Raw genomic sequence first — 13,211 nt, 5'->3', positions numbered from 1 at the left:
ATCAGTTAGAAGCCACTAGACACAAAATGGAAGAAGGCATGGTAGTGATGACCCTAAAGTCTTCCATCTTCCTATGAGCACTTTATGGAAACTCTCAACATTGCTTGTATTCATTCTTTTTTTTTTTTTTCGATTTTTCCATAACGCTTCTACAGAAAGATCATTGGAAACAACATTTCGGCAATAATGGCTTTGGAACTAACTTCACTCATAAGGATATGGGAAACTATCAATTCTCTTGGTCTTCTTAACAAAATCCTTTTGCTCGGTCATCAAAAGGCTCGAAGAAGAAAAACTATTCAAAGCAACTACTGCCATAACTTTGGCCAAACACTTAGCTGCTCAAGCCAAGCAATCTGGTTCACAACCTAAAGCGCATGTTACAGAGCACAATGAGCTGGGTGAGTTTACCTTTTACGCTTTCATGTCTAAAAGACCTGCAAATCATGTCAAATCCTCCACCTAGTACATTATTCAAGTGCCTCTCACCACTTCACTCATTGTCAAGATTGGCTCAGAGATTTTCAGTATTCTCAGATTCAATCATTTTTGGAGGAAGATAAGAGTACGCTATTGTTGGAAGAAACAACATACAGATATAATCTAGCAGAAGGAAACTAATTTTCCTTGATGTGTACTATGTTCCATATATCTAAAGCTTCTCTCTGTTAATCGAATTCTAAGACATTCTCCTTGACTAGATGTGACCTTCAATTCACATTAGTGCAATATGATTGATTGGGAAACTCGGTCTACAGTTTCCATAGGTGTTGAGGATCATGGTCTTTTTAGAATTGTTTACGCAGATGATTCTCAAGAGCTTGCTATGACAGCCCAACGCTCATCTATTAGTACACTCTAGCATCAACTGTATGGGCACTTGAATGTGCACTATCTTTCTTAGTTTGATCGAGAAGATCTTGTAATTGGACTGCCAAAGATTTAGGCCTAGAAACTTGGGAGTTCACAGAGCGTATTAGGCTGGGAAGCAACGACGCACTCCTTTTGAGATGGCAACTCCTCGAGAGCTTCTCACGTATTATAACTAGTCCATGTTGATGTCTATAGACCTATGGCTACTTCTATTACTGGCTCCAAGTATATTGCTTTTTACTTTTTGTTGATCTTTTAGTTACAAAATGTGGGTGCATGTCCTTAAAAATCAAAGGTGTGTGTTTTGTTTCATTTCAAAAGTTTACATCTTTTGTAGAAAAAGAATCTACCCAGCATATGGTTAATCTTAGACCTAACAAAGGAGGAAAATTTTGTTCCTCTACCTTCTCTCATTCATCTGAGAACATGGCATAAAGCACCAATTAACAACACCCTACACCCCTCAACAAAATGGTGTCAATGAGTGTAGAAATTGAACAATTGCTGAAATGGCCAAGTCCATGCTTGAACACAAGAGTGTTCCAAAGAAATTTTGGGCTGAAGTTGTCTACACTTTCATCTATCTTCTCAACACCTCTCCTACAATAGCTATCAAGAAGCAGACTCCAAAAGAGGCTTGGTCAAGCCATAAGCTCAAAATCAATCATCTCAAAGTCTTTGGCTTAACTGTATTTGTCTAGATCCCTGATGATAAATGCACCAAGAAAGATGCCAAGAGCTAGAAACTCATGCTAACTACCTATAGTAACAATCACAAAGCCTACTACATGGTTAACATCAAGACCAATCATCTCATCTCAATAGTAATGTAGTCTTTGACAAAGAATGAGAGTCATTTCAGCTCTCCCCTCCAGTTATGGTTTCAAAGTATCAATCTCTCAAGACTTGGGTATTCATCTTCCATTACATCCACCTAATGGGAGGGCTCTAGCTTAGAAGAAGCCAGCTATTCCTATTCCTCACTCTCCACCAATTTCTTCTCTTGTAGGCTCACCCAGACATGTGACCACACCACCTAATTTTGCTAAAGATTCATCTGATCTTCCATTAGGTGGTGATGATCCCATCGCGCCTCCTGCTTTTGATGTTAGCACTTATACTCTCTAACCTAAATGGTAGGCTAAGACGATTGGTAATCTTCATAATGAGCTCACTGAGGGTAGAACTGGAAGAAGAGAAAGCCTCCTAACTTCGTAAATTTTCCTTTCATGGCCAACATTCACAATGTGTATGAACCTCAGACAAACTAATGCAAGAGCATCCTGGGTTTTCTTGAAATCCTACTCATTTTCATTCTACCTGTTCATGCCAAGTTCCTGTTGGTGTCGAGTGTTCCTAGTTGTTGTCGAGCTCCTAGTTGGTGCCGAGTTCATAGTATGTGTCGAGTGTTCTGTTGGTGCCGAGCATTCTTGAATGTGTCAAGCAATGTCGAGTGCCAGTATTTGCCTTGGTCCTTCTTTGGCCAAGCTATTTGCGTCTGGTTCCAATTTGAGCCGACCTTGCGCATTAATTTTGTGATTTGCATTTAATACTTGTTGAGAGCCAACTTGTGGCTTGGTTTTGCATTTAATATAAGGGTTTACTTTAGTTGGTAATTTGTAACATGCCGACTTGTGGCCGTGCAAGTATTTAAAGGGGTCTTGGGTAGAGTCTTTAGGAAGAGGAGAAAGTAGGAAATTCGAGAAGAGTTAGTAGAAAGTGGAATACAAAGATCATTATTAAAGATCAAAGCCTGAATTGTAATGTTGGCCGAACCTAGAAGGCCTTACAGCTGGGCATGTATATTGATGATTGAATGAATCTATAAGCATTTTTGTTTCTCTATCTCCTTGGTTGTTGTTCTCTGTTTTTGGTTTTTTCCACTGTGTTTACTTTTGCAAGGTGGTGTGAATAGTTGAGTGTGCCTTTGGCCCTAGTTTTTCATCTCTCTATATGCCACAAACACAGAGGCGAAAGGGATATCTAAGTGGGAAGAAGCTATGCAAACTAAGCATCATAACCTGATGAAAAATAACATTTGTGTTTTGTAAAATCTTCCTTCAGGAAAGAAACCTATCGATTGCAAATGGGTTTAAAAAGTCAACTACAAAGTTGATGGTACTTTAGATAAGTACAAGGCTCATCTTGTTGCCAAAGGCTTCTCTTAGCAGGAATGAATTGATTATGAAGAGACCTTTTCTCTCACTACAAAGATGAGCACCATTAAAGTAGTCCTTGGCATGTGGCTCAATATGACTAGAAGGTCCATCAAATGGACGTAAAGAGTGCTTTCCTGAATGGTAAGTTACAAGACGAAGACTAGATGACGCAACCTCCTAGATTGAAGGTTGTCAGTAAAGAACACCAACTACCAAGGCTGGTGATAGCACTCTATAGCTTCAATTAGGCTCCTCTGGCATGGTACATAAAGATTGACAAGTACCTCACAAATCAGGGTTTCCAAAGGATTCATGTTTCCAAAGCAGCCCTTCTGACTCAAATCTGTATGTGAAGACTATTGGCAATGATATTATCATTCTGATTAAATATGTTGATGATTTGATTATCACTGGTAATTTGAAATCATTGATTTAGGGAATCAAACAAAATCTATGTCAATCTTTTGACATGATCAACCTTGGATTTCTTCACTACTGCCAAGGTGTCGAGGTTTGGCAGGAGTCACATGGCATCTTCATCACTCAATCTAAGTATGCACGGGCTCTGCTAGACAAATTTAGCATGCAGAATTGTAAACCTGCATCTACACCTATGGAGTTTGGTCTAAAATTATCAGCCTAATCTGGTTCTCTTGTTGAGAATTAATCCGCATTCAAACAACTAGTGAGCAGGTTGATATATATCGCCTCCATTAGACCTTATGTTGTTGAATTTAGAACCAGAATTACAATAACCACAGATATCTTAATAAAACACAAAAACAAAGAAACACAAAATTTATCCTAGGAAACCCCACCACTTGAGGGTGAAAAACCCAGCCACACCAAGAATAATATTTTTATTGAATAATAATGATACTCTGGATAGGAAGTTTGAGTACTTGGACTGCACACTCTGTAAGATCAATACACTATTTTCTCCTTACAAAAATACTGTCACAGATCTCAGAAAACTCGCACAGACCAATAAATGAATTCACTTAACATGGAATACATAGAATAATGATAGACAAATAGAATAATTAATATAAACCACGCAAATGATCTCCTACTGAAAACTCACAATATACTCAGCACTGCATACAATAGACACTAACAATTGCTTGTTATTAACACAAAATACCAGCAGCAATACAATATGCTTTCTTTACACATTAGATCAGATGGCAATACACTTCCTTCACACATTAGACCAAATAACAATAGACATGAGTTACACCAATGTCTCTTGAATGTCGAGGGTAGGAATTGTCATTACAAAGAAACAAAGATGCTTTCCACTCACATTTACTCTACCATATAAGTGTCAAACTATATTTCCTTTGTCGTATAAATGTCAAACTCACATTTTCTCTGTCATGACCCAAGAATATGTCACATAGAAAACTAAAAGACTGTTGTATGGAAGGAGACTCTCCAGTTCCAAAAATGTTAATGGTGAAGGAAGTCGTTTTAGACTTGACCATCGTGGCACATGACTTAATGACTGCAGTTACTAATAATGAACTATTTCATGAACATATGGAAGAGACAATCTTCATTGAAGACTTCAACAGTCGCAACAATGATGACACTTCATTTGAAATACCTCTTTCAATTACAACAGCTAAGTCTCTTTAATAGGCATCGCACATGAGCATAATAAAGCATCGATGTTGATGAAGATTACAATTTCTTATTGCACAACAATCATAGGTACAATTGATAACTCCTGCAGCAACCAAACTTTGACATATCTCTTCTTTGCAGTAAGTTATACATCTCGCTTCATGACATCTCCCACTTCAAATCATTGGACTGCAACGAAGCATATCCTGCGCTATGTCAAGTGCACCCCTGATTTTGGTATCATCTGTGGACAAACAAAAGATGCCTAACACATCGGTTACACAAACTCGGATTGGAGAGGCTCTATTGATGACAAAAAGTCCACTTATATCTTCAGTTTGGGCATGAGTGTCACTTGGACCAATAAGAAGCAGCAGGTCATATCTCTTTCCTCAATGGAAGTTGAGTATCGGGGAACAGTCAAAGCGGGTTGCGGGGCAATTTGGCTTCATAGGATGTTTTTTGACATCCATATGTCTCAGGCAGGCCCTTCACCCCTATTTTGCAACAATCAAGGGCTCCTTGAACTTGAAAAAACAAATCTAATTTTCCATGAGTGCACTAAGCATATTGGCATTCATTGTCATTTTTTCCATCAACCAGTTAAAGATAGATCCATGGATTCGCAGTTTGTTACTACAGCTGACTATACTGCTGATATTCTCATCAGATCCGTACTTCCAAAGAAATTTATCAAATTCAGGGGGCAGCTTGATTTCATTGATAGGTTGACCATTAGGTGAGGATATTAATATAATCTCCAAAATTAGCTTATTTCTATTTTAAATGGTCATTTCTAGATATCGTGAATATCTTGTATAATAGGTTGTTTTTATTATTTGTATGTTTCTATTTAGAAACATGTCTTATGTAAACTCTATAAGGACAATTCATTCTTAGTAAATAATCATTGCATTTAATCAGAATCCGCAACTTGAATGATTTCATATGTTATTATTAAGAATCTAACATGGATCAATCTGACCATTGATCTTCAATCCACGACATGTGGAAGCATCTCACGCATTTGGGGTCAAAGATAGTCTCACGTAGAGCAAGCAAAGTTGAACAGCCAGCTACCAAAAGGCCACAAACCCAAAAGCATTATTTAAATCTGCCCTCATTCCCTTCTTTGGATTATTGGAGATTCAAGGGCAGAAAGGTGTGTACAAAACAGGATAACCAATGGACCTGAGATCTCTATCCAATGTAGCTTTACTGTGCCCTTGACATCCAACTGAGAAGCAGAAAGACACTCAACTATTGGAGTTCCTGGGAACTAACATAAACAAAAGCTAAAATATATCCTTTTGGCAATGCAAGATTGCTCGTCACTCATCAGCCTAGGATGGCCTTATATCATTTATAGGGCAAAGCTGCAAACAAGATAAAAAAGGATGAATTGGAAGTTCCAGAACTGATCCTAAGCCACACAGCAATGGTTAAGTTATGAATATATTCAAGACTCCTCCGTCTGTCTTGCCCATAGCTGTCAGGGCTTAACAGGCAGCATATCCTAAACTGCTACATCCAAGGGATATTCCTCCTCCAATAATTCCAGTTGCCTTTTTGGGTATTGTATAGCACACTGTGCAATTTGGTTGACTGTGCTGTACTGATATGAATTAACATTCCAAGTTATTACTTAATGCTTTGATTGGTCAGCCTCTAGCATTTAAGAGTTTTTCATTTTTTCTATCCTTCTCAGGCCTCTGAAATATTGCAGGGATGTTTTTCCATACCTTCCAGATCTTTGCATGGAAAAGTCACATATATATTGATAAATTTCACAACAAAACTTGTTTTCAATAGGAGTATGGCAGAGTTTACTATACAAAAAGTATTATTTTTTATGCAACCTTGATATGCACAGACCAAAGATATTTATCAGACCTTTGATAAATTTGTAAACTTCACACTTCAAAGTTCAGTAATGTCACTATTGAATTTAGTTTTTTCCTCATTTTATTTAAATGATAAATCATTTGTATTTTTTTTTATCGGCCATTTTTCCTTTGTTGCTGGAACTCAAAACTACTGAAATGTACTTGCACATTCATTAGCTTTTCATGCTGGAATATTTTTCCTTGCTGAGATCAGTTTGTGACCTCTGGTAAATTTATCCTTCAAACAGCTTTATAATTAAACACGCACCATCTCAAACCTTCATTTCCTAATTCATATTCTATTGGTAATTGAACAGTCATGTTACACTATTTGATGACTGATCCAGTGTTATTTTTACTTATACAATTTTTAACACCATTGGTATAGTTATTTTAGGTTATTGTATGTAAAAGAACTTTCAAGAGAGTCAAATCAAAATAAACGAATTGAGCAAGTACCTTGGAAGAAGGTTTTAATTTGAGGCAAGGGCTGTCTGTATGAGCACCTACTATGTGAAAACCATTCCCTGCAGTATACCTGTAAATTTATAAAAACTAAAATAAGCAACACATTCCAATGACTAACTTACAAGTCTAATGACAATCTGCATTCACATTCTTTCCTTTAGTGTAATGATCCCATCTTTTAGCTCTCACGTTCTCCAAAGTCTAAGTGGAAGATTAAGAAGAAATTAAATTAATTTCTTATAAATTCATTCAATTTAAAGGTGACTTTGTATTTAATTAATTTAATTATTAATTACAAGGGAGTAGCTTCTAGGGTATATATTAATTATTGGAAGGGCGGAAGCCTCTCGATTTAATTAATTATTGCCAGGGAGGAGTTTCTAGAGAATGCATTAATTATTGGAAGGAGGAAGCTTCTAGCCCTTGCAATTAATTAATGTTTTAGTTCCTTCCAGAAGGATGAAGAAAAGGATAAATAGGGCTGAAAGTCTCATTGCTGATCATCGGATGATTATAACTTGCATTTGATAAGAGCTTGGATGTGTGAATCTCACTCTTTTTTGGCAATAGGGGACGTTCATTCTCTGTTGTAACATTCTAGACGTCATTCCCTTAGGGTTTGGCCTTTGGAATACATCTCTTTGTACTTGATTGCAGCATTTTTAGAATTAATATAATTTCAGTAGTTGGTTCAGCGTTTGAGCATTCTTGGGTGTCCATTACAGTGGTATCAGAGCTATTTGTAGGGTATCCATTACAGTGGTATCAGAGCTATAAGTCCTGCCATCCTGTGGAGATCATATAGAGAGCCGGATAAAGGGAAAAGTGTTTGAAAAAAATGTATATTAGTCCAAATCAAGATGTGATGTTCAAACAGTTATTGGGTGCATTAGAGAAGGGGCAACGTATGCAACAAGAGCAGAATAGGATGCAACAGGAGCAGAATAGGCGAATGGATATGATGTTGCAACTTATGGCTAGACAGATGGGCATCAACATTGACGATTTGTATGTTGCCCCAGAGTAGAAGGTAGTTGATTCCTCAAGTGGGATCGAGACACGTATAGAGCCAGTCAGCTATGATGTTGGTGATGTGGGCATTTCGGCAGAGTCAGTAGAGACATGCGTGCAAAGTCAGGAGACCGCATATGAAGCCTTGTCAGGGGATGATGATGTAGCAATAGTGGAATTAGGAGAATGCAAGGGAACTATCATATCAACAACCACTTCTATGTCAGTTGAACCATCCATCGAGGAGTTTGGCAGTAAGCATGCGGTTATAGATGTGTGCTCTGATGATAGTACACTTGTTATTGCTAATGAGGTGAGCAATATAGTGACAGAGTCATTTTATATTATCGATCAACAAAGTGTTAATGTTCACTCTTGGGATAGTACTATGTTCAACATGGATACAACATTGTCTTATGACAATCTGATGTTTGAGACTGATCATTCGCCTGAGTGGAGTTGGGCTCAGTTTTCACCATCTACAAAGATTCAGTTTAGTGTTGCAGCAATTGGGAGGAAGAGGTTTCATAGATCTTCTATGGAGCCGCCTTTTGGTGACATTCAGACTTATACTTCATCAGCACAAGTTTTGGGAGCTAACTTGCAGGACATGTGGTTGGTCTTAATGATGTTCATTTGCAGTTTGTTTAATGTCCATATGGATATCACATATTACTTCAATTGGGATCCAGGTGGAGGTTGGAGTTCATTATGTTACTTAATTGCTTGAGGACAAGCAATTTCAAGGAGGGCGGATTTGTAATGATCCCATCTTTTAGCTCCCACGTTCTCCAAAGTCTAAGTGGAGGATAAGAAGAAATTAAATTAATTTCTTATAAAATCATTCAATTTAAAGGTGACTTTGTATTTAATTAATTTAATTATTAATTACAAGGGAGTAGCTTCTAGGGTATATATTAATTATTGGAAGGACGGAAGCCTCTCGATTTAATTAATTATTGTCAGGGAGGAGTTTCTAGAGAATGCATTAATTATTGGAAGGAGGAAGCTTCTAGCCCTTGCAATTAATTAATGTTTTAGTTCCTTCCAGAAGGATGAAGAAAAGGATAAATAGGGCTGAAAGTCTCATTGCTGATCATCGGATGATTATAACTTGCATTTGATAAGAGCTTGGATGTGTGAATCTCACTCTTTTTTGGCAATAGGGGACGTTCATTCTCTGTTGTAACATTCTAGACGTCATTCCCTTAGGGTTTGGCCTTTGGAATACATCTCTTTGTACTTGATTGCAGCATTTTTAGAATTAATATAATTTCAGTAGTTGGTTCAGCGTTTGGGCATTCCTGGGTGTCCATGACAGTGGTATCAGAGCTATTTGTAGGGTATCCATTACATTTAGTCACCTGAAACATCACATATTCTCAATAGAACAGTAGTAATAGAAGTTGATATCAAAATATCAAAATATATTCTCAATCTGTGTTGACTTTGACCAAAACTTCTACCAATATATTGCAATATGCCACAATAAATTAGCTTTAATTTTTTTCAATATATGTGTCAGAATTGAAAACATTTATATCATTCTTCTTTTTAACTTCTATAAAGACACCTTGAACAGGGTAAGAAGCTGTTAAGATTTTAAGCAGCCATATTGTAAGCGTTGCCAAAGGACAACCAATTATTGCTATTGCTATTTCCAAAATGTACATATCTACAGTTGTGAAAACATTTGGCATAATCAGATTTCAAAACCCTGTGAAAAGGGAAAATGATTGTTGCTACAACTTACAGGGATTAGTAACTATCGTTGTTCCCTTCAATAACAGTGAATGCTGCTGTCATTATTATGATTCATGACCATAGCCATTACTAGAAAAAATTGTTCTTCAAAAGTTGCTATTGCATCACAGGTGTCAGTGCTGTCATTAACTAGTGATTTCTACTTACAAATGAATTGTTGTCATTATTTCACTTGTCAACATAGTCGCATTATATATCAGCAGTTAGTAATGTTGTATAAATTGAGATTGTTCTCATCATTATTGTCTTTTGCCATGAATATTCATCTGTGATTAGTAATCTTCTTACAATCACTGATCAGTGGCACTTTGTCATTATTCTGATCTGTATCATTCTTGATCATTACACTATTCAGGAGCATTGGTATAAGTATTGAGATCAACTCACATAGGAATCAATTCTTCTTTACATTATAGGAAATATTGCTAATGAAATTCATTAATATGACACGCCAATGTTAAGACAGAATATTCTGAGCCAAAATCCAAGCATGATAGTTGACATTACTGTAAACTTAAAGAGCTATTTCAAGAGGTCAGAGAAACTGCTGTTGTCAACAATTGTTACTATTCTGTATAGAGTAGCCCCTTGGACCTGATAGCTAAAGTTGACTGTAGGGTTAAGAGGGCATATTTACCTTGTGTTTCATTGCATAAAAGGTTCATTATCATTTTGGCAAAGTATTCAACACTGTAAAGGAAGTTATATTACAACAATCTGTAAGTTGTGATCTCAAAATTGATGAGAAAAATCACATTCCAAAGGTCATAGCACCAATCTCATTTACTATCACGCTTTCACTTGCTAAGCATTGGAATTTTAAAGTAAAAAACATTTCTCATTTCCTTTCTTTTCTTGTTTTAATTTTTCGCCAAGAAATATATTTGCTTCTATGACAAATGCTTAACATCTTACATAAAAAATCTATCGGTTATAACTTATTGTATAAACTTCAATTTTAGGATAAAAAGGCAACCTCTAATCCATGCAATTAGATTTGTAATTTTTTTATTTGAAGTATTGCGAATAATCGTAATACAGGACCAAAATACAATTTTTAATTCAATCAAAACATGTAACAAAGGATTACTTTATTTAAACCCAGTTTTAGGAAATCAGCTACAAGTTAATATCAAGTCAATCCTCATGACCTACTCTTTCATGAATAATAGTCCAACAGAATACATCTGCCATGCCCTTTTATGGTTTCACACTCATTGCATCTACATGTTGCTCAAAAGAGTGAAGTGGCAGGATTCAGGTTAGCAAAATAAATAAAAAATAGCATCAATCAACACAATGGAGACTTTCCTCTATATCACCCATTGAATAATAGTCCAACAGAACACATCTGCCATGCCCTTTTATGAATTCACACTCATTGCATCTACATGTTGCTCAAAAAAGTGAAGTGGCAGGATTCAGGTTAGCAAAATAAATAAAAGATAGCATCAATCAACGCAATGGAGACTTTCCTCAATATCACCCATTGTGGTTTTCTCCGACTCAAGCAAACTGAACCATTAAGTTTTAGCACAGTCAAACCCACTTAATTTGTTGGTCCATTGCAAAACCTTTGGCAAGTGTTGTGACTTATGGACCATTCCATGTTAAGTTTCATAGATCATTCATTTACACTATGAATAGTTTGAGATACAAACAATTTACTTTGGAAAACCAACAACTAACATCCAAAAAAATTCAAAAGAGCAATATTATTCTTACTTTTGGCCAATGGCAAAAGCAATAATGGTTGAATAATTGCGCGTGAAAAAGTACTTTCCACCTTCCTTTAAATTCCAATCTTCTCTTTCAAAAAGCTGCTCATAACCAGAATGTTTCAGCCGCCTCTTGGCCTCATCTACACAGTGTTGTACCAAAAAGTATCTTTAGAGACAGCAAGCAAGATAAAATTGTGTCTACAGGAATTAAAAAGAACCTCCTTTTGAATTGCAAAATGTGGTCCACCATCAAAACAAATAATAAGATGACAAAAAATGCTCCCTACATCAGTAAACCTAAAAATGAAAAGTTGATATAAGCATGCCATTTATCTTGTTTTAAACTGACCGATTTCTTCAAATGCAACTTGCTCTTTATCTATGTAGCTTAAAACAAACAAATACGTTTTAAAGACAATCCATAATGTTAAGATAATATATTCCCAACAAAACTTTGCAGAAAAATTGAAAAGATAAACATGTTCAACCAAATAATGCATTTACTTAACAAAGGAGGGCACTTTATAAAGATAAACCTGATTATAATGAAGAGTAAAGGAAAACGAGGCTAAACATTTTTTTTTCAAAAGTGATGATCGCTTCAGCTACGTTTAAAACAAACATATATATCTTTAAATATTCCAAGTGTCAACAATCCACAGTATAGACAGAAATTTGAAAAAATCAAGCATTTAAACCAAAGAAATAAACGATGATAAATATGTGTCCCTTTCAAGTTTCAGGTGATTGTAGAACGCGTTAAAGCTTAACAATTCCACCAAACTTTACAGGTTTCTGCAAAGAAATAAAACCTACTTCAAAATGAAATAAACCTCGCTTAAATTGGTTGTAGAACACGTTAAAATTTAAGCAATTTTATTTATAACCATAGATCTCTAGAATGAGAAAAGACTTGTAAAACGAGTGAATAACTCATCAATTTCATCGAAAAAATACATTAGTTTTCCCCTAATGAGATATAACTTACCGACAGCATGGAATGCAGTGGGTGAAGCATTTAAGAAATCGATAAAATCAGCCACCAGGGGATGAACCTCTGATTTGCTTGGTTTAACCATTGCTGGGATTATTTTTCTTCTAGCTGAAATTTGATTAGAAGGTAAAAAAAATTGAAGCCAAGAATTTGTGAGCAAATTACATTCAGAAGGGTTTGCGCTAATTTATTGTTGTGTATACGAGGCCAACCGTGGACAGAGAGAACATCGTCGGGGTTGTTGCTTTGTTTTCTGAGATTCTATTTATTTGTTAAACTAAAAATAGATGTGTAGTTAATAGTTTAAAAATTTAATAACAGGGATAACTTTAAAAGAGAGAACATCCTCGGAGTTGTTGCTTTCCTTTTGAGATTCCATTTATTTGTTAAACAAAAAATAGATGTGTAGTTAATAGTTTAAATTTTTAATAATAGGGATAATTTTAAGAAACTCTTTTTGAAAAAAAAAATTCAAAATGCTAGCGAATCTAATATTTTATGGGCAAGAAATTTTTAATGTCGAGGGCTATTTTTTTTTTTCATGTAGAGAAATAAAATATGATATGTTGGTGATTTTTTTCTTGGCTTAACAAAAATCATTTTAAATGTTGCTCGCAGATAAATATATGATGACTATTTTTTTCATTGTCAAAAATGAGACTGTAATGTTAGAGGCAAATTACTTGTTTTGTAGAAAAACAAATAA

The 13,211-nt window shown here is 35.7% G+C and overlaps 1 protein-coding gene across 1 annotated transcript in view; it reads right to left on the bottom strand.

The window, feature by feature from the left end:
* The window catches only part of LOC149564309 (Zn-dependent exopeptidases superfamily protein), a 179,228-nt gene extending 166,483 nt beyond the window's left edge, over positions 1 to 12,745 (bottom strand). The window contains exons 1-3 of the mRNA XM_089827373.1: positions 12,500 to 12,745; positions 11,516 to 11,651; positions 7,007 to 7,085 (exon numbers count right to left, since the gene is read on the bottom strand). Coding sequence (XP_089683499.1) covers positions 7,007 to 7,085; positions 11,516 to 11,651; positions 12,500 to 12,590 — 306 coding nt within the window. The 5' untranslated portion in view covers positions 12,591 to 12,745. The remainder of the gene's footprint in view (positions 1 to 7,006; positions 7,086 to 11,515; positions 11,652 to 12,499) is intronic.
* Between the last annotated feature and the right edge of the window lie 466 nt (positions 12,746 to 13,211).

The sequence above is a fragment of the Cupressus sempervirens genome, chromosome 4 (genome assembly GCF_028749045.1).
Source record: "Cupressus sempervirens isolate cs-2001-9-10 chromosome 4, ASM2874904v1, whole genome shotgun sequence".
NCBI lineage: Eukaryota > Viridiplantae > Streptophyta > Pinopsida > Cupressales > Cupressaceae > Cupressus > Cupressus sempervirens.
The sequence above is the reverse complement of the archived record's forward strand: the minus strand, read 5'-3'. Positions and strand labels throughout refer to the sequence as shown.